The 27880-nt window shown below is 35.8% G+C and overlaps 1 protein-coding gene across 3 annotated transcripts; it reads right to left on the reverse strand.

Annotated features, from left to right (window-relative positions):
• LOC117314658 (dual oxidase maturation factor 1-like) lies at positions 1-27757 on the reverse strand. Of its 3 annotated transcripts, XM_033868747.1 has the most exons (10): positions 27696-27757; positions 16653-16696; positions 10194-10356; positions 9553-9610; positions 6054-6188; positions 5270-5329; positions 3147-3300; positions 2758-2969; positions 2327-2503; positions 1-1615 (listed from the first exon to the last, which is right to left on the reverse strand). In XM_033868747.1, the coding sequence occupies exons 3-10, from the start codon at positions 10353-10355 to the stop codon at positions 1575-1577; spliced, it is 999 nt and encodes a 332-aa protein (XP_033724638.1). In that variant the 5' UTR covers position 10356; positions 16653-16696; positions 27696-27757; the 3' UTR covers positions 1-1574. The 3 variants fall into 3 exon arrangements, with proteins under 3 accessions (XP_033724638.1, XP_033724630.1, XP_033724645.1); XM_033868739.1 differs by lacking the exon at positions 27696-27757 and having other exon boundaries at positions 16653-17147; XM_033868754.1 differs by lacking the exons at positions 16653-16696; positions 27696-27757 and adding an exon at positions 10841-10937.
• Between the last annotated feature and the right edge of the window lie 123 nt (positions 27758-27880).

Consider the following 27880-nt stretch of genomic DNA (forward strand, 5'->3'; position numbering starts at 1 on the left):
CCATGGATTAGATCATTACTACACCCTGTGTGATAACACATACATCCATGGATTAGATCATTACTACACCCTGTGTGATAACACACACATCCATGGATTACATCATGACTAGGCCCTGTGTGATAACACACCCATCCATGGATTACATTATGGCTACACCCTGTGTGATAACACACACATCCATGGATTACATTATGACTACATCCTGTGTAATAACACACACATCCATGGATTATATTATGACTACACCCTGTGTGATAACACACACAGCCATGGATTGCATCATGACTACACCCTGTGTGATAACACACACATCCATGGATTACATTATGACTACACTCTGTGTGATAACACACACATCCATGGATTACATTATGACTACACCCTGTGTGATAACACACACAGCCATGGATTGCATCATGACTACATCCTGTGTAATAACACACACATCCATGGATTACATTATGACTACATCCTGTGTGATAACACACTCATCCATGGATTACATTATGACTACATCCTGTGTGATAACACACACATCCATGGATTACATCATGACTACACCCTGTGTGATAACACACACATCCATGGATTACATCATGACTACACCCTGTGTAATAACACACACATCCATTGATTACATCTGGATAACAAACACACACACTCATTCAAATATCAAATTTGTGATGTTTTGTAGTTTTCAAAATCGACATAGATAATCGAAATTATAAGATTCACTGATAAGATTGGAATATATATGTAGTGAAAAACTCCAACAATCGAACATTCCGAAACCTTTTTTTTCGAAAATTACATTGTTCTGAAATGCTAGCAGTCTCTCAAAAAGTTTCCTTTTCTTTTTATAGAGAAAATTAAAATTCATTCTCTTGCATTCACTCACTTATCGCATACAAACACCATACATTCTGAAGCACTTTTGGATTTTCGAGTTAGTTGTAGTTTGGAGTCACCCATTGTCTGTATTTCTGGAGAGAGAGGGTGAAATCTGCACAATGGTTTATTATTCTACTGTGTGGATTATGATGTCCTTTTTCATCAAAACACCCCGAAACATAGTGTTTTAGTCTGTATAGCACTATTTGGTGGCCTTTCATCCCGCGCCGACGACACCACACTTCTCTCCGTAAGGCCCGGTACAGTAAGATTATTACAGCGCCTAGGACACCACATTTCTCTCCGTCGGGCCCGGTACAGTAAGATTATTACAGCGCCGACGACACCACACTTCTCTCCGTAAGGCCCGGTACAGTAAGATTATTACAGCGCCGAGGACACCACATTTCTCTCCGTCGGGCCCGGTACAGTAAGATTATTACAGCGCCGAGGACACCACATTTCTCTCCGTCGGGCCTGGTATCGTAAGATTGTTATGTCTATTTGTTTCATCCTCAATCACAATTTGATCTTCTCCGATATGAAACTTTGAGTTATTGTTGTTTTTCGTCCTTTCTGATTTGTTATTTGAATGGCTGTCATTTTCCAGAGCTTCATTTTCCTCTTTTTCCTCGAAAACCGGATTTGATTTCTTCAGCTCGCCGAAGTCGAAACTTTTGTTAGTTACTCCGATATCCGGGAGAGAATAATGACGTCTCATCTGTGAACCGAAATTAGTTTATTGGAGTTTAAACGTGTAACATAGCACATGATTATTAAGATAAATTAAGCCGATTGATTTGATGGAAAATCATTCTTTAGATAAATTAAGCCGATTGATTTGATTGAAAATCATTCTTTAGATAAATTAAGCCGATTGATTTGATGGAAAATCATTCTTTAGATAAATTAAGCCGATTGATTTGATGGAAAATCATTCTTTAGATAAATTAAGCCGATGGATTTGATGGAAAATCTTTCTTTAGATAAATTAAGCCGATTGATCTGATGGAAAATCATTCTTTAGATAAATTAAGCCGATTGATCTGATGGTAAATGATTCTTAAGATAAATTAAGCCGATTGATCTGATGGTAAATGATTCTTAAGATATATCAAGCCGATTGATTTAATGGTTAATGATTCTTAAGATAAATCAAGCCGACTGATTTAAAATATATGCATGATCTCATTATCCTCCCCCAACTTACTACACCGTAGTACATGTATAATTAAAACAGTGATGTGATGTTTGCCGATGTGGAGATGATTTCCTTCATGCATAATCTACCGGTATGTTGTAATAACTTATAATAAACGTCGATGTATGTTTCATCTAATCTAAATATACATATATACATTTTTGTGTTGAAAAGCTAAGAACTTGGTGGTCGTTGACTGGCCAGCTGATGGATAGCACTTGTTTAACTTACGTTTTTTTGGTACTGATGTATATTTGTAAATGAGGGACGATTTCGTTTGATTAAGAAGCGACGCATCAGTCTGGTCATCGCCACACTGGCTGTCAATCATAAAAAATGTGGCAAGCAACTTTGGATTTAAATAGTCCATAAGTATCATCCCGAGTCCGACCACCGTGGTTATCACACCTGGAATAGAAATAACATGTCTCTTGTTAAAAGTCCTACTTACAGGTTAAAAATAGTAAAAATGTAAATACTGATCTCGTTAACATAGCACAGTCGACATAGGTTACATAGAGCACTTCACAACACGATGGTGCTGTATATGTCGTAAGAAAGGTGTCGCGTTAGCGCGAGTCAGATGATTGTTGAGTTATCTACGTCTTAACACATTTAATATTAAGTTTGTTAACCTGATAAATCTTTGACCTCATACTTACCAACGGCAAAAACGGCCCAGAAACAGATGCCATACTTGATAGTGAAGTCACTGTCTGAACAGAGCATGCGCATATCTCTGGTTGGTTGCAGCACGTGATATGAAATATTAGACAAAATCATGCATATTCCCGTCAGGGTATACAGCGCCGCTCCGTAGAAAACCACACTGCACAGCAGTATGTTAGCCAGAAACCAAAACGAAAAGGAGGTCCTGTAACAAATACATAAACAAATAAACGTCGGCAACCTCATGTAAAAATAAACTTAATGTTGGTATCTGCGAGCTTTTCTCCCGAGATAAATAAGAGTTGTTGATAAGAACATTAAATACTGTATATCTGTTTTGGGTTTATGAAATAACTACACAGCTGCACTGGTTATAACTTACCATAAAAGGATATGCGCGATATAGCCAGCCATTGTGAAGCCACGCCCCCACCGTAGACCTCCTTGATCAGTCGCCAGATACTCGACTATAGCAACCACTGGATCTGGTAGACCTCTCGTCAGACATTCTTTTAATTCCCAATTAGGAACAGTTACTGTAAACATATACCACAATTAAATTATTACATTGTATTTACTGACTTATAAACCGATATCGTAGCACCATATTCTCACATCTGCTATGGTGCAATAACATTGACTACAATACCACAAGTTCTTAGATACTAGTATACGATATATCGAAAAAAAAAATTTTTATTCTGTATCGAACACTGACTCAATAATTACACAACCTTATTTTACAACGAAATGTTTGTTCATAACCACAGACTTAGAGTTGTTACCGATAGGTCATATGAGGTAGTAATACATTGGTTACAGGAGACGAGTCGGAGTAGACAGCTTTATCTACTTGTTTACCAACAAATCAGAATACTAGTTAGTGATTTCGTGACTTTTTATACATATGTTTAAAACCACAGCCTAGCTTGTAGTGGGCATTAGTAAAGTTTAAATTAAATTTCGTTTTGTTGAGATGGTATAAAATTGATTTTTATATTTGGTCAGAAGGTACACTTGTACAGAAATTTGATAATACCTTGATTCGACATTCTTGATGATTGATAGTAAAAGTATATGTATTAATTCTGTATAGGCTCGAAAAAAATAAATACTCGATTCTTACTATATCCAACAATTTTCATATACACTTAAACTTAAACATTAGGATATTTTATATTTAATTAGAGATAACGACACATGCTTGGTGAAATATTCTAGAATGACTCATTCATGTCATGAAATCTGTCAAATTGAACGTAAACCTGGCGCCACAACAGAACTATCATCAAGTCAATAGCCATAATGTTATACAATGCTATTATGAGATTGTTTAGCACTATAAGAGGAAATTTACGTATGGAACATGTCAGATTCGACAATTAAAGTGCCTTTATCACACTGCTGAGCTGTATCATATGGTTATAAAGGTAACGTTTACATTAAGTTTAAGAATAGTTAAAAAATTATATAACAAAGTATTATCCTCGTGAATCACATATTTACAAGTTTATAATTATTTACATGGTAAGATCCCTGTAGTCCGACGTAGTACTGTAATTTATCCTTGTTTATAAAAAAAAACTCGCTAAAGTTTGTTGCAGTGTAAAGTGCAGTCGTCTGAAGAAAAGCATGTCACTACTACAGTAAAACATGCATACAGGAAGGTGTCACAAAGGTGCTTATTGCATAATAATACTTTATCATGTATATATAATGTATAAATGATAACGAGAATCGATTGATTTACACGGAATACGTCAGACATTAACTTTAGTACATGTGATGTAATGAGAGTCTATTCCAGGACCCCATTCCGTCATTGACACAAGTGTCATTTTATTAGCTAATTAAAAACTATAAAGAGCTTCGTCATCAAGTGATCTATTTTGTCGTTTCCTCTTGTCGTTGTGTGTATTTATCAACCATGTCTATGTATTTATAATTTACCAATGTGAGCCATAGTTTATTGACGATGCGTTATTGGTGTGACTTTATATTTGCTATATCGGATGGTATGTTATAATGAGCTATATATGACTACGTACCTCCGTCTATAATTTGGTATATCGGTATGTTACAGTGAGCTATACATGACAGTCACGTACCTCCGTCTATAATTTGGTATATCGGATGGTATGTTATAATGAGCTATATACGACTACGTACCTCCGTCTATAATTTGGTATATCGGTATGTTATATATGACTACGTACCTCCGTCTATAATTTGGTATATCGGTATGTTATAATGAGCTATATATGACTACGTACCTCCGTCTATAATTTGGTATATCGGTATGTTATAATGAGCTGTATATGACTACGTACCTCCGTCTATAATTTGGTATATCGGTATGTTATAATGAGCTATATATGACTACGTACCTCCGTCTATAATTTGGTATATCGGTATGTTATAATGAGCTATATATGACTACGTACCGCCGTCTATAATTTGGTATATCGGATGGTATGTTATAATGAGCTATATATGACTACGTACCTCCGTCCAATTTGATCTCCTCGTTGTAGGATACTTCTCCACCACCAGATTCAAACATTCCTGTAATGAAAATCGATATAAAGATGTCACTTGTCATTAATCGAAATTTTGTGAATATGAGAATTTGTATAACAGTTTATGAATGGAATATTTTTTAAGGACTGTGACAAAATAATGGGAAATGTAACTGTCATCGTTAACAATCTCGTTTCATTAGATATGTTTTCAGACAAAACAGTTATATCTAGATATCAAACTCCTCAGACTTAAATCTTTAGTATAATAGTCAGTTAATACTACCTTAACAGACACATTATATCATATGGTATGTTTTGATAGGCTCTGATGGTTAGATGGCACTAGGTTTAACAGAACAATGGGCAGATCCAAGGTCATTGCCACCGCTCCCATCTATACACTTGTCAAGTAAGCAGATGACCCATCAACAATCGACCGCCATTATAAAACTTGACTTATGGCCTTTGCCTTTTTGTAACGTATTACATACGTAGCTAGAGTGCATGGTACAGTTCAACATTAAGATATTTAGATTAAATATAAGAGTTGAACATATACACTGAACCTTTACTCTTCGACTATATCAAACACTGCATAAGACGCACACAAAGCTACGAGACTTGTATATCTAGCGGCCATAATGCTGTCATGGTCATCAAAGGGAGACGTCAGCACCAATGATGTATTAGTTGTATCGTCCCTACATTATATTATCATTAGCACATAGTTGTCAATGAGATGTATGCATTAAAGACTGATGATTTACCTTTCAAAGTGATATTGATCTTCCGCAGACCGATGATCACGCCGACTTCACCCTCAATCTTGGCCCCTGATCTGTATATGTAAGGAGCCTTCACCTTGCTGCTACCTTCCATCCAACAATACCCAAATATGGACACTACAACAACAATCACAGATATCAGTTTATAATGATGTTTACAATCACATATATCAGTTTATAATGATGTTTACAATCACAGATATCAGTTTATAATGATGTTTACAATCACAGATATCAGTTTATAATGATGTTTACAATCACAGATATCAGTTTATAATGATGTTTACAATCACAGATATCAGTTTATAATGATGTTTACAATCACAGATATCATTTTATAATGATGTTTACAATGGCAGCTGCGTTTTGTATACAAATTAACGTGGAAATTAAACACATCACTGTGTTTAATGTTAATGCAATGTCGTACTATTGAAATTCACTGTCTTTGGCTACTTTTATGATAGTGTTTGTATTTTTCACCCAATAGAACCCCCAGAGAAGTTCAATGATGTCAAACCAATTGACAATCAAGTGATACTAATGAGGAGATGTTTTAGAATGGTTAGCCTGTCTTTCATTGACCATGATGAACAGATAATAAGTAGAAATCGTGTTAACACCTCAAAAATAGGTCAAACAGCGATATCTTCACTGTGTAATATTAAATAGAAATCGTGTTAACATCTCCAAAATAGGTCAAACAGCGATATCTTCACTGTGTAATATTAAGTAGTCCTGTATTACAACATAGCTTCAATCAAGTTACATTTTGAACATCAAAACTGTGTATAGCAAAGATAAGCAAGAACAAGATAACTGAAAGTATACAATTTACACCACAAACACGTATGGAAAATGGAGTCATTCATAAAATTACTGGATACTGAAATGATGACAGAAACGTTCTGTGCCATTGGCCGCCAATACGAGCACAATCTCCTTTGATTAAATATAACTTGTAGCGCAGGAAGTGTGAGGTGGCATTACACGTTAAATTTTGTCAGGGTGAACTCCTCCGCAATGTCGAACAAATGCATCGTGATCTTAGAACATGTTAGGATCTTCACCGGTCATTGTCCGCCCCTGTTCGGCCTACAATTTGTTACGTCAGACTTGTCATCAGTACAGGGATCATTTTTTGAAGTGATAGGAAGAAAATGACTAAATTCAATATAGTGTTTTATGAAATATGAAAAAAGCTTAAGTCACTTTGGCGTTTTACTAAACATGAAAATGGCTAAAATCACATTAGCGTTTTACTGAAAATGAAAATGCCTAAAAGCACGTAATTGTTTCACTTAACAGGACAATGGCTAAAATCACTTTAGCGTTTTACTTAACAGGAAAATGGCTCATGCCACTTTAGTCTTTTACTAAATATGAAAATGGCTAAAACCACGTTATCGTTTTACTGAACAGGAAAACGACTAAAACCACTTTAGCGTTTTACTTAACAGGAACATTTATGAAGCTATATTGCACTTTGCAATTTAGCCCTTTTCACTATGCAAAAATGGCCAAAATCATTTAAGCGTTTCACTCAACAGGAAAATGGCTAAAATCATTTTAGCGTGTTACTAAACCGGAACATTTATGAAACTGCACTGCAAATTATTTATTTCGTTTTCTGAGCAGTCGTCTGCTTTCATGAGACATGCTTAGTGAACGAAATGTTTGCATTAATTATTTTTGTTATTAAGACTAATGACAGTTATAAATATAGTGTTCAAAATAAAAGCTCTTTGACAAAGACTACTAAAAATTCGGTTACATAATATTGAAGCCGATTATTAGTTTTCATGTTCAAGTTTTAAGTGTACAAAGGTATGCATTCTATCACTCGAACTTAATTTTGATGCTTCGTGAATACTTTAAAAGTTAAAACTAAAGCCAAGGAATATTCATGATGTGAACTTTCCAACTTCAATAAAACGAAATTTAATTCCTTTCGATAAAATGATGTGGTCCTGTAAGTTAAATAGTGTGAGATAATTTGTATTTAATCATTGTGTTTGTGTCTAACACTAACGCACTTTTAAAACTAACTTATATTTAACAACGTTTAACATTTCGAGGCACCATACTAATTTCTATCTAAAAAACAAATACCGCCGTTTTATTGGTAACGAAAAGATTGCTGTATGTCTCTTGGTGATATAGATGGTGTTTGACAGATCAGCTGATGACCTGATACCGGCCGAACACTCGGACAGGTGTCACATCAATTAGGCTATGTCATATACGACCACTGTCAATCATTGTCTGTACACATTAGCTTGTGCATTATCTAAGTAATGTACTGTATGATTGTATATTCATTGCCATCAAATAACTTATGTAATTAGAATTGTGTAATTAACTTTTCAAATGTGTAATTTAAAGAGCAGTGTTTGAGGTTAAACGTTCACTTAAATACATTTGTAAGGCTTGTATTTTCATTTTAAAATGTAGATCTGTTTTGTCGTTTGTTTTATTTGTCTTTACTTTGTAACGTTTTTCTCACTTTATTACACTTTATAATTAGCCAATATTAGTAATCGTAGTATTGGTAGAGTATTGTCACGGTAACGGTATTGGTATAGTATTGTCATGGTAACGGTATTGGTATAGTATTGTCATGGTAACGGTATTGGTATAGTATTGTCATGGTAACGGTATTGGTATAGTATTGTCATGGTAACGGTATTGGTATAGTATTGTCATGGTAACGGTATTGGTATAGTATTGTCATGGTAACGGTATTGGTATAGTATTGTCATGGTAACGGTATTGGTATAGTATTGTCATGGTAACGGTATTCGTATAGTATTGTCATGGTAACGGTATTGGTATAGTATTGCAATAGCTTGATTTAATGTCAATGTTGTTTTTAATTCGTAATTATTAATGGCGGCCTTAATGGTCAGTTATTAATGTCCAATAAAAGGTTATGATGCAGCGTTACCATGACAATACTATGCATTAAATAGATGGTAAGGCGTCATCTTTTCAATGACGACATCGCGTGTTAAATACGCAATTTTAAATTTGGTGGTGTTATAGCTTTAAATAAACATTATCTATTAATCTTTGACATGACGATATCCTGCATTAAAAGACAGTATAGAGTAGTGTAAAACATTGATAGATTTATACTAGACAGCATGACGCCATCTTTAACATGACGAAACCGTGTAGTGTAAACGTGTAATTGTATAGACTTTGTTAACATGTATATTTATTTCATTTATATTTAAAACCAGTGCCATATAGGCCTTTAAACAACGAGGTCGTGGTGTATGTTGTCGACTTTAATGCACGGGAAGATTATAGTACGGAAGAAAACATGCTTCCCGTCAAAGGCACGTCTTTATTTGACGATTTATTTCCTGTATTTTTATCAAACCAATTAAAACGCAAGGATATGAATACAACCCTCCTCTGTAATTTACTAAACATGATAAACATATCGAGATGATGTTCAGTAAGTAGTACTCACGTATAATGGTAGAACCGACGGCCAAGCTGTACAGCACTCGTAGGAGGGTATACCAACGCTGCAACAGAACAATAGTTTCTTATAAGTAAAGACGTCTAGTTTAAACATAGTTTATTGCGAATATACAGTAAAAGGATTGGGCACAAGTTACATGAACATTATAGACGACCGTTCCTAATACACATGTAATATAATCAAACGTATGTATGCATCAGAAGATAGCTGAATAGTAATAATTATGTGCAATACGATTATAATTGGATGAGAAAAGGGAGAGAAAGAGAGTAAAAGTGAAAGTAGGAGAGACCATAGTATTTGAATGTACCAATAAGAAAATAATAGATGAAAATATAAAGAGATTAATAACTTCTTACCTCTTAAGTTGTACATCATTTAATTAGTACAAAAGTAACAAACGGATACATGACAACGTAACAGAAGTAAATTGGGAAATACTCCTGGATAAAAGTTCATTATATTGATACTTAACTAAAAATAAAAACTAATAACATGTAAATGATTGTGTGATCCAAACCTGACTGTACATTTTACTTTGTGATATCTGTAACATGTGTCGGAGAGGAAGATCATACATGTCTGTGTATAATAATAAAAAGGCATCTTCTCATATTAAAACTTACTTCTTTCCCGCGAATTCCAGCAGCAGCAATCAGGGTTGCCAAAGAAATGAGTGCGCATGCGTATATAACTGCAGCAAGAGACACGTCTGTGGTAACGGCTGTCCTTTTCTCTCCATAGTACGTGAATCCATACTCGCCCCGAAATGCTTGGAACCAGGACATCCTGAAGAGATTGTTCAGTTATGAGTAAACATCATAAATATATAAGATATAACATTAAAATGTGAACAATGGGATTTATTATTATTATGCAAATCATCCACAGCAAAATGTTCGAAATTAAAAAGGAAACACGAAAAAAAGAAAAAACGTTACCATGGCATATATGACGTTAACACGAACATGTGTTACAATTATCATTACTTTTGATATGTCTGTGATGAAGGTTATTGGTGAGGTGGCATTTGAAACGATTTAAGTATAAAGGAGACATAGACGTCCGATACATCATCTTCATGTTAAATTGTCTGGGGACCACGAAATACACTCCTTAACCTGTTAAATAATTCAATATCATCGTCAATGTCATTTACATTCAAACTTACCAAAGTAATTAATTGAAATTTTAATTTGTCTACGGTAATGAAGATATACAATAACTTATTATATTTACTCTCTTAACAATTAATGTTTTTTCGTAAGACCACCTTTGAAATCTTCGGTATTTTTATAATTTCCTCAATATCGGTATATTTCTGTTAAGTATGATGATACAGGCGATGGCTCCACATTCAGTACAAGTTTTACTTTAGAATGAGACATAACATTTTATCAAATATATATATAGTGTTCTCGGACCGGTGTTCCGGGAAAACTACGTGTTAAAGGTGCGTACACCGACCCTGTGTGTATTACTTGTAGGTGTGTGAAGGAGATATTATTGGTGGATAAATCACAAAACTGATAAATATATCTAAGCAAGAGGATGTCAGGCGTTGTGATGGGACACTGTTTTGGTTTATAATACCTTAATAGGTATCTGATTTCCGGTGGATTACCTGAGCGCGCTTCATTGATCTATCTTATCGCTACCTGTCAAAACCTACATCTCATTAAACCATAGGAAAACATCAGTACGGATAATAAACTGAGGCTGTGATGAAATCCTAGTGATATCGACGACACACGGAAGTTTTAATGTCTTCTAGTAAATATGAGTAATATTTATTTAATTTATATCTATTATATCTAACCGATTAATCAATATCATCGTATATGCTTATTTTGCTTAACTAAAGAGGAGAGTGTTCACAATCAAATCAATTTAGTAAAAAAAAAACATTATCTGCGATCAACAAGGTGACTTCTATCTAATTACAGAATAACATTAAATTTGTTATCGCTTGTTAACAGTAAAGGACGAAACAATAAAATGTTATATACTTATGTCGTTTGGTTTATTTTGTTTAACGTCCTATTAACAGCCAGGGTCATTTAAGGACGTGCCAGGTTTTGAAGGTGAAGGAAAGCCGGAGTACCCAGAGAAAAACCACCGACCTACGGTCAGTGCCAGGGAACTGCCCCAACTGGGTTTTTAACTTGCAACCAAGAGGTTGAGGGCTAGTGATAAAGTGTCGGGGTACCTTAACCACTCGGCCACCGCATACATGTATATGGCAATATATTGGTCCCAGGTGAGAGAGTGTATTATATATACATATGCTACCAGCTTGGTCCATAGAGAGAGTGCAGTATATATATAAGCTGGGTCCATAGAGAGAGAGAGTGCAGTATATATATAAGCTGGGTCCATAGAGAGACAGAGTGCAGTATATATAAGCTGGGTCCATAGAGAGAGAGAGTGCAGTATGTATATAAGCTGGGTCCATAGAGAGAGAGAGAGTGCAGTATGTATATAAGCTGGGTCCATAGAGAGAGAGTGCAGTATGTATATAAGCTGGGTCCATAGAGAGAGAGAGTGCAGTATATATATAAGCTGGGTCCATAGAGAGAGAGAGTGCAGTATATATAAGCTGGGTCCATAGAGAGAGAGAGAGAGAGAGAGAGAGAGAGAGAGAGTGCAGTATATATATAAGCTGGGTCCATAGAGAGAGAGAGTGCAGTATATATATAAGCTGGGTCCATAGAGAGAGTGCAGGATATGTGTTAACAATTTATTCTGATAAAATTGTTAATAGAATAACACTGCTATTGACAAGATCATGGAAATAAAAATGTTGATAAAGATATCAAAAAATAGAAAAGAGCCATGCCTCTACTAATCTGTCTCTCACATACATTACAACACGTGTTTCTTTGACGAAAATGATGTTCATTTTCTCCCATTGACAATCACTATCAGCTCCAGATTTTACTGTGACCAATACGATTATCGATTACATATTATTTATTATGAAGGTGTGTGTTTGGTTAGGATCCACCGCACGGTATCCAGAGCAGGATACATGTGGTCAATACAGGGGAATACCTATTTGGTTACTGATGTCATAGATTTAAGGACTTAAAGTGTCGCCACGCCAATACCATCTGACGCTCGGAAATACCCAGGTCCTTAGGGAATATCTGAAGTTCTATTGAATCTCGTCCGTACTATGACGAGACGTCAATCACCGTGACGTAGATATTTGCTGTTCAGGATGTGTGATTTAAAACTACAATCTCTGTATCATACTGGCCTACATCACGATGACATTATTTTGGCGTGCTTATGCAATGTGGTTATTTTAAACTTAACAAAAATAAAATTCTGATAATTTATCATCGGTTTAGTACGCCAAGATATAACACAAAGCTCGTTACATAGCTTGTCAGTTTTATTATTGTAGTATGACAATTTCATATATTAATTTGAAGAAAGGGATATTTCCGCTTTATATACGTTTATGAGAATAATTTTACACCAAATATAGCGAAATTTATAACCGTAATACAAATAAGAGTTTTACTGATCTATCAGATACATATACCCTAAGAGAAATCCCAGGTTTGCTAGCACGGCCACTATAAGGTAAACACTGTTTATAAGTATAGACACCACACGACATGTTCGTCGTGTTAATGTGCTGTTGGTTATATTGAAGATCTTCCTTGTGGCAAGAAACAGGTGCGCATCTGTATATATAACGGTACATTGCCATGCTTTGCCGTATCGCCTCACTAAACGACACATCCGTACGTTAGCGATAGTTCGAACGCCATTATTTCGATTTTTAAAGCTTACTTAATGAATATGTAAGGGATAGAGGCGACTTCTACAGAAATAACTATTCGTCCAGGTTTTATTACTTGTGGTGATAGGTTGTCGGGTTAGGACGGGCTTTATGTGTAAGATGGATCACCTTTCACACCTTCGCTTGTACTGGACTGTTTAAATGGAATGTTTTTACTGATAGAGCATGATTTGATTGAGATTCTGGAGAATTAATTCTCAGTGTAATATTAATTACCTACATTATAATTATAGAGCTCGAGTATGTAAATCTCATCTTTAACTCTTTTAGATAATTTCATGTTATTTCTATTTAACTCATAGTTCGTTTGTCTCTTTCCAAGGGATTTATGACATAGTAAAGCATTGACAATCATAACACCACTGCTCCTTCACCTTGAGGAGCTGAGGAGCACTTACATATCAAAGTGATTCATCGACTAGACAGCCCTTATTTTTGTGATAAGGGTATACAAATAGGCCGACGTCTATGACAAATGGTGTGTTTTCGTAGTGAGTAAAGAATTCGATATATAATATCAAAGTGACTGGAGGAGTCAACGACACGCATGTTTGTATCTAATGACAACTGATAAATATCACAACTGTTTCCTCTTGGACATTCGGAGGTGGGACTAGACAAGTAATTAGATATGTATCTGTACAGTTCTATCAGTATAAAGGGCGGTTCCAATACATATCGTCGTGAAATAGTCGGTCAGTTATAAAAAATGAAATAATTACACATAGATAGCGGGGGAAACCCATTTTTAACATCTACAATAAAATTATGTTAATTAGCGTAGCAATCCATGTGATGAACTAACATTAAATTGTTTAACAGACAATGAAAAGTACGTATTACCATAATTTCCTTATAGAAACAGTACGAACGAATAACTTAAAACCAAAGTTTGGAAATACAGCGTAATTTCACTTTAGATTTTTTGAAATATTAAAAGCAATTAATAGAATACCAGAAACAATAAAGAAACCACAAAACAAGGAAATGTGATAACTATGACCATTACGTAATCTAGCTATATAATTAACAACTGTACGTATAATACACAGTGTCTGGTCGTCGATTATAATAATGTATGTATTATATACACTGTGCATACCTGATTGTTAATTATAAAAATGATATCACTATATGATTGGTATTTTAACCTTACATATCTTATACATCTCATACATGAAGGTTAATTCAATAGGGAAGACTCGTTAAGTTCTTGTCCTTTACTTGTGGATGTAGCTTTGGTAACAATGTATAAATCAATCTGATGTCTGCTTTCTCCCTTAGATGCTGCTGATGTGTGTTAACAGATAATAAATGTTTAACTATCAAACTGTACACATCGCATGTCACACTCACAGTAAGAACGGAATCTCAAATGTCAGAGGTTTGTAAATCAAGAGAGATAAAAATTAATTAGGAAGGGAAATCGTAATAGCAAGTAGTCGTCAGGAAAAATAATGATTTCAGAGATACTTGTAATTATCGACTTTTATTCAGTTATCTGTGAAGTTTAATACCACACGCAGACAGATTCTAAAGATTTCAAAGGAATTCTAGGACAACGCGGAGTTGGTATTGCAAATTAACTATGCATAATGATACCTTCTAGTGCAGAAAAAAGTGCATACTCATATAAAATTACCGGAACGGTGTTTGTTTGTCATTTATCGTAAAGAAGGCGAATGAAAATGGAAATAAGATCTGTAAGAAATATCAAAATAACAAATGTTTTAATGTAGATTCTTCTGAGAAAAAATAAAAACTATTAAAAATAATGAAGTAAAAAAAAAATAAAAAAATATATATATATATAATGACGTTGTTGAATTATGAATCTTTTGGCCTCCCCATTAACGTTTCGGCTTCACTTCTTTTTACCTATTTCGAGTTTTGGTAGCAAATTATCTTTAACGTTTTCAGCACCAATTATCATTAACGAGTCCTGCGAGAAGGACGAAACATCGATATCTGTATGGTTTAAAAAAAAGTCCCAATATATACTGACTACTTAAACGTAACCACCGAGAGATACATACTGACTACCCAGATATACATACTGACTACCGAGATATACATACTGACTACCGAGATATCCATACTGACTACCGAGATATACATACTGACTACCGAGATATACATACTGACTACCGAGATATACATACTGACTACCGAGAGATACATACTGACTACCGAGATATACATACTGTCTACCGAGATATACATACTGACTACCGAGATATACATACTGACTACCGAGATATCCATACTGACTACCGAGATATACATACTGACTACCGAGATATACATACTGACTACCGAGATATACATACTGACTACCGAGATATACATACTGACTACCGAGATATACATACTGACTACCGAGATATACATACTGACTACCGAGATATACATACTGACTACCGAGATATCCATACTGACTACCGAGATATACATACTGACTACCGAGATATACATACTGACTACCGAGATATACATACTGACTACCGAGATATACATACTGACTACCGAGATATACATACTGACTACCGAGATATACATACTGACTACCGAGATATCCATACTGACTACCGAGATATACATACTGACTACCGAGATATACATACTGACTACCGAGATATACATACTGACTACAGAGATATACATACTGACTACCGAGATATACCTACTGACTACCGAGATATACCTACTGACTACCGAGATATACATACTGACTACCGAGATATACATACTGACTACCGAGATATACATACTGACTACCGAGATATACCTACTGACTACCGAGATATACATACTGACTACCGAGATATACATAGTGTTTTTTTTACTGGTTACCAGAGTGCTACTATTTATTTACGAAAAGTTTATTGCTGAATCGTATTTTTGTAGGGACGTATGTATGACCTAGTGATCAGAGAAATTAGGTACAGTCAGCCATCTGATTGTTTGCATACTAATTAAACTAATCAAATAACAGTAACAGGTTTATCAGCTGGTGATGCATATAAAGAGAATTATGTACGTGTCAAAATAGATAACAGTACAAAATTCACACAGTCAATCAAAAGGTATGGAGCAAAAATCAGTACCTGGAAAGATGGACGAGGTATCCACATTTCGGCATGTGTCTTTATTATTTATGTATTAATTAAAGCTGATGTAATCGAATTCATTTGTACCTGTTTCTATTCCTATGTATTTTTTTTAACCTTTTATAGATGGTGTAAGTTGGCGAAATGTTCTTACTTACCTTTCAAGTTAATTTCCTCGTGTCCTGATACCGTTGAGAAATGTCTGGAAAAACATTGAAGGTCGTATCATTAATTATTTTATCATTATATTCCTTGTAGCAGTGTATATGGCCCCATTCATAAACAAGTGTACGTCTCTCCGAAACAGTGTCAAATCTCCCCCTCCGACATTCGTAATAGCCATCCTTACATGCACACAGCGATGGCAATCGTGTGGGGGACATTTCCCACATCCCGACCCACCGTTACATCGAGGATAGGAAGTTACGTCAATCTAACTACATCAAAATCCATGTTGAAACATTGAGGTCGTAGTGAGAGGGCGATTGTGGACGGCTGAACCGTTATATATGTCCGAATAGGTTAGGGTCCATTAGACAAAGTCACCCTTGTCCACACACAACACCTGTGATTGTTCCATCGCTACGTATACTTTGTGAGGTAGTGGAAGATACACCACTTTAGCGATGCCTAGAGAGACAGCACTGTCACTCCTAGCTATACTAGGGATCAGGAGATAAGCACAATTCTACGACATACACATGCCCGAAGGTCTTCTGCCTTACATGTATACACACGCTATATCTATTTCCTAATTAAAATGTCACTGGATACATTAACATAAATGAAACACACTGTTAGAAACGTTGGAATACATACGGTGACAGTAGGTAAACTTAATAAAAGAACACATAAATCATTAACTTATTATCGCTTAATATTTAATCATGTTTCACAAACTATTATACAAGCTTTTTTGAAAGTCAGTACATAAGGATAATAAATTAGATTCCTATTTAGCCTCCAAACGTCCGTGAAGCAGAACATATCTACGTAATGTCTAACAATGGCCTGTACAGAAACGCTTCAGTGACGTCAGGACACATTTACGTGATGTCTAACAATGGTCAGTGACATCTTTCAAGTCCTTACCTTGTTCACATCTCTCTGAAGTTTTAGATAATAACAATAATATTTATAAATATATATATATATAAGCTTTCCACCTTTGCTTGCTGTGCAGTTATGTAATGCCAGTCCTACCTTGTCATACCAAATGAGATATCTTCGTGAATTTAGCAAAAGCTCATTAGTGTTAAAGGTACGGGGTCTCCTGGACACAGTAAACTTTTAGAGCATCTGTGATTGGTGATACATACAGTTGTCCTTAAAGAAGGGAGTCGTTTTGTTATCACCTTGTTTAGAGAGGTACAAAAGAACTCACAGTACCAGGATTAGAAACCTTGCCAGAATTCGTTAGGTGCATGTCCACACCTTTAAATGTAATTAGCCTTCCCGTGTTCTTTATCGATCAGTGTAGTATGGGTAGCATTAATAGTTAATATATGTAATAATATAACGACTTCTCAGTCTCACTTTGATGTTAAGTGAATTAAGGGGATCAACGTTATACTAATATAGCGAGAAATCACCGGTATAACAAATACCATCTCTCTGCCTTGGCCCTACATTTAATGAGTTCACGAGATTTAACGTCACCATCTACGATCTTTATATTTTAATGTTACGAGATTGAAGTACTACTTTCCCGCACTTAAGGTAATATTACGAAAGTAAAGTCTCGCTGCCTCTCACGAGATTATAGTCTCGCTGCCTCTGACGGGCAGTCATATCACGAGATTATATTCTCACTTTCTCGGACGAACAGACATGTAACGATATTATAGTCTCACTTTCTCGGACGAACAGTAATATAACGAGATTATAGTCTCACTTTCTCGGACGGATAGTAATATCACGAGAATATATTCTCACTTTCTCGGACGAACAGTAATATAACGAGATTATAGTCTCACTTTCTCGGACGGATAGTAATATCACGAGAATATATTCTCACTTTCTAGGACGGACAGTAATATCACGTGAATATATTCTCACTTTCTCGGACGAACAGTAATATAATGAGATTTTAGTCTCATCTTTCTAGGACGGACAGTAATATCACGGAATATATTCTCACCTTCTCGGACGAACAGTAATATTAGGAGATTAATTCCCAGTCCTTATTCCCTGGATGGCGTAGCAATGTATCTAATCACATCGGTAAGTTTGGTCTGTTGACACGACATGTTACTATCAACAAACACCAAGTTAACCTCAACAGACTTTAGATAAAACTTATCCAAACTATGAGTAACTGTCAAAGTGGCCATGCCTGTATATATATATATATCTAAAAATCTATTTTAGAGTATATTTTGTTAGAATGATAATTATTATTCTGCGTTGTTCTTTTAAAATTATTCATTTATTCATTTTGATATGAGTTATACTGAGGGAGTTATGTAAAATATACTAATTTAAAGAACAAGGTGATTGGTGGTGAAAAGTTCCCTTTTTGTTCTGCACAATCGATTAATCGATCAGGTTCTCTACCATAAATCAAGTACATTTTACATACAGATAGAAGCACCTCCCTAACTTCGACCCAGACTTGATTTTTAAATGTTTAAGGTTATTGCTGATTCTGTAATTTATATGGTGCTAACCAAATTATTTTTAGTTCAACGTCCTTACATAAGTCAAGTGATTAGCTTCTGTACTATAGCTATTGTTATTTTGGGGGTTAAAGTTAGGAGTAAGGACCACAAACATCCTTGTACATCTCGGCAGGTGACATGATTGAGGACTTTAAGATTCACGAAACCATAGTTTATAATCAATTACATGTATATATCTATCTGTGCCTAATTTAGAAAGAAAACATGTCCACACTTAATCTTTATACCACCGAGGGGTCCTAGAAGGACGGAACACCTTATGATGCCCCTGCCATCTTGACGAGTCCTAGAAGGGCGAAGCACCTGTATTATGTTCTAATATCAATGACGAATACTAAGGCCGAATCAGCTGTATGATGTCCCTAGCATCACTGACGAATCCTAAAGGACAAATCAGCTGCATGATGTCCCTAGCATCACTGACGAATCCTAAAGGACAAATCAGCTGCATGATGTCCATCGCATCACTGACAAGTCTTAGATGGTCGAAGTAGCTTTGTGGTGTTTCTTACATCACTCAAAAATCTCAGAAGAACGTAACAGCTGTATATTGTCCCTAACATCACTGAGGAGAACTAAACAACTGTATATTGTCCCTAACATCACTGAGGAGAACTAAACAACTGTATATTGTCTCTAACATCACTGAGGAGAACTAAACAGCTGTATAGTGTCCCTAACATCACTGAGGAGAACTAAACAACTGTCCGATTACACAAGCATCTCTAACTACTTCTAGAAGGACGAAACAACTGTATAGTGCAGTTTTAGACCCATTATATGGCTTGGAATGAACAATTAGTGGAAATCGTTTACATCGGTAATAGCAGCATGGAATACTAGGACAAATATGTTTCCCTTTCTCAGCCTCGTATTACTTTCTCAAAACAGGACATACTAGTTAATAGTTGATATCTAACACACTTCACTAACACACTTCACTAACACACTTCACTGACACACTTCACTAACACACTTCACTGACACACTTCACTAACACACTTCACTAACACACTTCACTAACACACTTCACTAACACACTTCACTAACACACTTCACTAACACACTTCACTAGCACACCTCACTGACACACCTCACTGACACACTTCACTGACACACTTCACTAACACTTCACTAACACACTTCACTGACACACTTCAGTATCAGACTTTACTAACACTTCACTAACACTTCACTAACACACTTCACTAACACACTTCACTAGCACACCTCACTGACACACCTCACTAACACACTTCACTAACACTTCACTAACACACTTCACTAACACACTTCACTGACACACTTCACTAACACACTTCACTAACACACTTCACTAACACACTTCACTGACACACTTCACTAACACACTTCACTAGCACACTTCACTAACACACTTCACTAACACACTTCACTAACACACTTCAGTATCAAACTTCACTATCACACTTCACTAACACACTTCACTAACACACTTCACTAACACACTTCACTGACACACTTCACTAACACACTTCACTGACACACTTCACTAACACACTTCACTATCACACTTCACTAACACACTTCAGTATCACACTTCACTGACACACTTCACAAACACACTTCATTGCTATGTTATTTGCCTATGTGTATGATCGAATTATTTACATGGAAGTTAACAATCAGGGGTTAAATAGAAATGAAAAATTCTAAAGACATGAGGTTACAGTAACCGATGGAACACGTAGATTTGATCTTCGGTGGCTAGTGAAGAGAAATGTCTAAGCCATACAAATGAGTCTCCAAACCTAGTACTTACCAACTTTTCTTGAGTAATATTACATTGTGAATACATGATTTACATCATTGCCGTCACCTGTTGCGAGGTGTCCATCGTTGATGAGTGATGACATCAACAATGGGCACGTTTCCACTTAAACAAATACGTCTGCATTGATAGGAGTTTGATATTGATAATGCTATAAACTCCTATAAGTACATTAATCTTCTCTCGTTTTAGGGTATACTTGACAGGCTCAATTAGCGGCAGGTTAGTACCACAGTTTTTTGCATATATTTTTTAATTTCTTTTGATTCACACATATTCATATATCTTCAAGTTACTACAAAACGTGTTATACCTAAACGTATTATATTAATCATTGTTTAAATCATTATCTTGTTGTTGATATATCTTCAACTAAATAATTGTTCAATTGGTTGCCATTTTTGCGTTATAGTATCAATTTTATTGTTTCTATAATGCTGAAAAGATGTTATTTCTATTTCTCTTTGACGTATCAAATGTGACAGAGCACCTGTTATCAAAGGAATGGTAGAAAAGCATCTATCTGAATATAAATATATATGTTTGGAGCGTCTTATTTTCAAGAAACAACAATATTTTAAGATCATTATGATAATTGGTAGAATAACCTAAAATGGCATTCTTTTTGACGATTTCAATTGCAAGATTATATATTCAATGAGGCAGGTTTGAAAATTCACTCCAAATCACATTATCATGAATTCATTGCCACATTATATGATACAAGTCTTCATCTTCATAATTTCAGAGAGTTCACCTCATGATTATATAGTTGTGTTGAAGATTATTGGTTCACAATATCAAAATAACGTCATATGTACAGCTCACTGGTATCAAATAGGTAAATATACAAATAATATCTAGATTTGTAAATCTTGAGACCATTTCTCAATAACTTGAATGTTTGTAAAGAGAACAGGTGAACATAATTTTGAATAAAATATCTTAATTGTTAGACAAGAAATCGTAAACGTAGTGTAGCCATAGTTACTGAAATAATGCAATCGAACTTGATTTGCTGACTTTGTGGTATATTTAAGTTTTCTGGAAACTTTTGTACACTGATTACATAACCATCATTATCAATTAAATCTGCTATCTTGCTGATATCGTTATCTTGAAATGACTGGAAATATACAGTTTTGTAAACTTTTTTTATATTATAAATAAACCATATTCAGCGTTTTTGTTTTTGTTTTTGTTCCAAGTTTAGCTTACTCCATCCCAAAACACTTCTCTCAAAAAAGGATTAAACTTATCCGTAATGTTTTTGCATATGAGAGAATATTTATTCTTCTATATTCTTCTAATTGATATAGAAAAGAAGTTTTCAGGGGGATTTTATTTCATCCTTTTTATCATTCAATACGAGATCAAAATATATTTGATCTAATTGTCGAGGAAAATGACGGGATGACATGGATAAAACTGTAAATAGTTGTACTAGAAAAGGAATCGACAGGGACTTGATAACAGTGATTTTTCCAGTCATGATAAGATTTCTTAAAAACAAGTTCTTCAAACCCAGTTTCATTTCAAACATTCCTCATAATTTAGAAAGGTTGTATCAGTTTTGCTTAGGTCGTATTTGATACTAAGGAGTGATTTTTTTCCTACTAGATTCCACATTGATCCTCTAAGAGTTAACCTTTTATCTTGACTGACTTTTTTTGTCAAGGTCAAACTGCTTCAGTTATCATCATATGCTTTAGTCTAGAACTTTACCAAATGAATCTTAGATATCTAACGTTCATTTTAATGATTTTCTTCATCCTCCAAACATAATGTAGAATCGTCCGCATGACTCGACAAACTTTCGCCTTTCCTATGTCTGGAGAAAAAAATAATTGAATGCTGCACTTTAAACTTCTACAACCAGAATGATTAAAAAGGGTGACAGAGGATCGCCTTGACGGACTCATCGTCTGATAGCGACGAAGATTGAACAAAATCTATTGTTAATAACACAGCTAGTGGCGTCATTATAAAGACATTTTATCCATGACCTAGTTATGTTACCAAAGCCAAAAATACTTATAAATGTGTGTGTGTGTGTGTGTGTGTGTGTGTATATATATAAAGAAACGTCCATTCCACTGTATCTAAAGCCTCGAAATCGATTAATAGTATAATTCCGGGTATATATGCCATTTTTTGTGCAATATAATTCACAGCCGCAAATTTGCATTTCAAGGTCAAAGGGGAATCGATGTTTATGTTTTGATAAAGTCAAATTTGGTCAAACAAACACTTACACTACTACTTGAGCATAACGGAAAGGTTACACTGTACAGTATCCAGTATGTCGGTTCCACATGAACTTTCAGTGTTCTCCTGAAACTTGCATTGACACATGTTTTGCCGAAATTAACAAGCAGCTTAAACAATAAGTGTCAACAGCAAGACCAATGGATAGCCATGATAGATATCAACAATTGGTCAAGTCACTTTTGCGTAGCTGCACCAGAACAGTGGTTTATAGGCTAGTAAAAGACCTCTGGATTTGTTATTTATATGAACCTTAACGGTTCATCAGTGACAAGAATCGCCCAAGATGTTTCTTTTGTCTGCAGGGTCATCGGGCATAGCTATGAATAGTCTAGGAGTAGCTTGGAACAGCATAAGTTTGACCACCTCATCGCGTATTTTGAGGTTGGTGAAAACAATATCGCGAATTTTCAAAATGGGTGTACTGGCTTTTCCTTCATATCGCCTTTATCTCCCCTCACTACAAGGTTCCACTCTCTGCCCCACATCTCGTGCGCTAAGCGGTAGTCGTACAGTGCATCACATACCCTTACCTGATAATGTTTTCTATCAAAAAGTGCAGACTAGTGAGCAAGCTCGAGTACGAACAGTTTTACGCGTCAATGATCAATCATGTCGAATTGTCCTGACTAACCCAATGTTATGAATGATTATAAGAATTTTGAAATATTTTTTGACGATATGATCTTGAATTGAAGTAGAACATTCTCTTGATATTCAAATGTATTATCCGTAAATGAGCCAAAAATAGTACTGTAAAAAATGGGACAGAAAACTTTATATGACACAAGAACACCTAGCTAAAACGTCATATGTAAAAGAACGTAAATTTGAAAGCTGGGACAATCCATGTTCCCCCATAAAACAATTCGACATGTGTGCAATGGTAATTGTGCACGTATCATTGTTTCCACGTTGAAGGCAATAAATAAGGACCAGCCGACAGGCCTGTACGGGGGGATTCCCCCAGTTAACACACAGACGTATGTAATCCTGTTTAATGATAGTCAGAGCAAATATTGATTTTGTGATGTATACGTAATTAAGTATTGATTGTTGCCGCGCTGACAACCAGAGATCCGGGTATTGAAACTATAAAACGTTTAAAGAAGTGTTTTAGAAACCATGATAACGTTCATAAGTGTAAACTTATAAAGTCCGCAATATTCTTTAAATTAACTGAAGTATACTGCTAGAAATAATACGTCATCTTAAGTAGTCTTCATATGAAAGTGATAACACCATATAGAAGAAAAATATCTATCTGCATGGACAAAGGCGAGATAGAACCATTGTATAACTTGATTTGACGGACACTGAGTTCTAGTTTACATTCCTTATGACGGACGGTATGACGGACGGTATGACAGTATACAGTGTTCTTGTTTACATTCCCTATGACGGACGGTATGACAGTCTACAGTGTTCTAGTTTACATTCCTTATGACGGACGGTATGACAGTCTACAGTGTTCTTGTTTACATTCCTTATGACGGACGGTATGACAGTCTACAGTGTTCTAGTTTACATTCCTTATGACGGACGGTATGACAGTCTACAGTGTTCTTGTTTACATTCCCTATGAGGGACGGTATGACAGTCTACAGTGTTCTAGTTTACGTTCCTTATGACGGACGGTATGACGGACGGTATGACAGTCTACAGTGTTCTTGTTTACATTCCTTATGACGGACGGTATGACAGTCTACAGTGTTCTAGTTTACGTTCCTTATGACGGACGGTATGACAGACGGTATGACAGACGGTATGACAGTATACAGTGTTCTTGTTTACATTCCTTATGACGGACGGTATGACAGTCTACAGTGTTCTAGTTTACATTCCTTATGACGGACGGTATGACAGTATACAGTGTTCTTGTTTACATTCCTTATGACGGACGGTATGACAGTCTACAGTGTTCTAGTTTACATTCCTTATGACGGACGGTATGACAGTTTACAGTGTTCTTGTTTACATTCCTTATGACGGACGGTATGACAGTCTACAGTGTTCTAGTTTACATTCCCTATGACGGACGGTATGACAGTCTACAGTGTTCTTGTTTACATTCCTTATGACGGACGGTATGACAGTATACAGTGTTCTTGTTTACATTCCTTATGACGGACGGTATGACAGTATACAGTGTTCTTGTTTACATTCCCTATGACGGACGGTATGACAGTCTACAGTGTTCTTGTTTACATTCCTTATGACGGACGGTATGACAGTATACAGTGTTCTTGTTTACATTCCCTATGACGGACGGTATGACAGTCTACAGTGTTCTTGTTTACATTCCTTATAACGGACGGTATGACAGTATACAGTGTTCTTGTTTACATTCCCTATGACGGACGGTATGACAGTCTACAGTGTTCTTGTTTACATTCCTTATAACGGACGGTATGACAGTATACAGTGTTCTTGTTTACATTCCCTATGACGGACGGTATGACAGTCTACAGTGTTCTTGTTTACATTCCTTATGACGGACGGTATGACAGTATACAGTGTTCTTGTTTACATTCCCTATGACGGACGGTATGACAGTCTACAGTGTTCTTGTTTACATTCCTTATGACGGACGGTATGACAGTATACAGTGTTCTTGTTTACATTCCTTATGACGGACAGTATGACAGTCTACAGTATTCTTGTTTACATTCCCTATGACGGACGGTATGACAGTCTACAGTGTTCTTGTTTACATTCCCTATGACGGACGGTATGACAGTATACAGTGTTCTTGTTTACATTCCCTATGACGGACGGTATGACAGTCTACAGTGTTCTAGTTTACATTCCCTATGACGGACGGTATGACAGACGGTATGACAGTCTACAGTGTTCTTGTTTACATTCCCTATGACGGACGGTATGATAGTCTACAGTGTTCTTGTTTACGTTCCTTATGACGGACGGTATGATAGTCTACAGTGTTCTTGTTTACATTCCCTATGACGGACGGTATGACAGTCTACAGTGTTCTTGTTTACATTCCTTATGACGGACGGTATGACAGTCTACAGTGTTCTAGTTTACATTCCTTATGACGGACGGTATGACAGACGGTATGACAGACGGTATGACAGTCTACAGTGTTCTTGTTTACATTCCCTATGACGGACGGTATGATAGTCTACAGTGTTCTTGTTTACGTTCCTTATGACGGACGGTATGATAGTCTACAGTGTTCTTGTTTACATTCCCTATGACGGACGGTATGACAGTCTACAGTGTTCTTGTTTACATTCCTTATGACGGACGGTATGACAGTCTACAGTGTTCTAGTTTACGTTCCTTATGACGGACGGTATGACAGTCTACAGTGTTCTTGTTTACATTCCCTATGACGGACGGTATGACAGTATACAGTGTTCTTGTTTACATTCCCTATGACGGACGGTATGGCAGTCTACAGTGTTCTTGTTTACATTCCTTATGATGGACGGTATGACGGACGGTATGACAGACGGTATGACGGACAGTATGACAGACGGTATGACGGACAGTATGGCAGTCTACAGTGTTCTAGTTTACATTCCCTATGACGGACAGTATGACGGACGGTATGACGGACGGTATGACGGACGGTATGACAGACGGTATGACGGACGTCCTTTATTTGTAAAGCAGTGCGACTCTCTGAACTGACGCTCCTTTGATATGGTACGAGACATTCAAGGTGCACATGTCTCATAATAACCCAACATGCTATGTTTTTGTGATATTCTCAGTACGATCATGAATTGCAAATTTTATATTGTAATAGTATTAAATTTCATAATTAAGGGTAATTTATGTGAACTTTTAATTGATGTATTAATACCCAAACAACAAAGATAAGTATTGCAGCATTAATAAAGGACAGATCGATCAGTTGTCACATTGATTTATGTACATGAATAATTTGATTTAAATCGATATATTCATATGTAAAAATGGAAGTAATATCGACAGTTGAGATAACGATCCAGTGACAATCCACCTCATTGGTCGGAACGTAATGACACGTGACCAAACAACCTAACGATTTCAGTGTGTGATATCCACTGAGGGTAGAACAAGTCTGTGTCAATCTATAGTACACATATTTCTAGCCTAGAAGTTGTGAGAAAACTATAAACTCACTAGGGAATATTATTTAAAACAATAAACAGTTTTTAATAATCTAGACGTGCCGTTAATTCAGCATGTTACATATAACTAATTAAAAATGACTGAACAAACATTCCAAACTTTCATATACGTGTACATGTTAGAAACACACACCGGCCAATCAACCGTTAATTGCAAGACTATAGGTGTATGTGTGCTAATAAATCAATAAACAATCCTAAATGCATTAAAACAGTTGATATCTAAAAATAAACCATGATGATATACCTGTGTATCATCCATACAATATAAATACTAATTAATAATTGTTACCTTACCTGTTTGTTTCTTTGCCTTTTTATATTTGTCTGCTTTACTTGCTTGACAGTTGATGATTGCTAATGATCATTACTACATTTGATTGAAATTTATACCATGCAAGTGTCATGCCTGATGCAGTATTAGAATCCGTCATTCTGATTGGCTGACTGAATTCATTCATCCGTAGCGGTTTTTACAGACC

This window comes from Pecten maximus, chromosome 2, assembly GCF_902652985.1.
Source record: "Pecten maximus chromosome 2, xPecMax1.1, whole genome shotgun sequence".
NCBI classification, from domain to species: Eukaryota; Metazoa; Mollusca; class Bivalvia; order Pectinida; family Pectinidae; genus Pecten; species Pecten maximus.

What these genes read in the sequence shown, in the direction of transcription:
- LOC117314658 (XM_033868747.1), bottom strand. Translation starts at nt 10,355, where the DNA reads ATGTCCTGGTTCCAAGCATTTCGGGGCGAGTATGGATTCACGTACTAT. An exon ending in CTGGAATTCGCGGGAAAGAA is followed by an intron (nt 9,611 to 10,193) that starts GTAAGTTTTAAT and finishes GTTCTGTTGCAG; the next exon opens with CGTTGGTATACCCTCCTACG. An exon ending in CTGGGCCGTTTTTGCCGTTG is followed by an intron (nt 2,504 to 2,757) that starts GTAAGTATGAGG and finishes TTTCTATTCCAG; the next exon opens with GTGTGATAACCACGGTGGTC.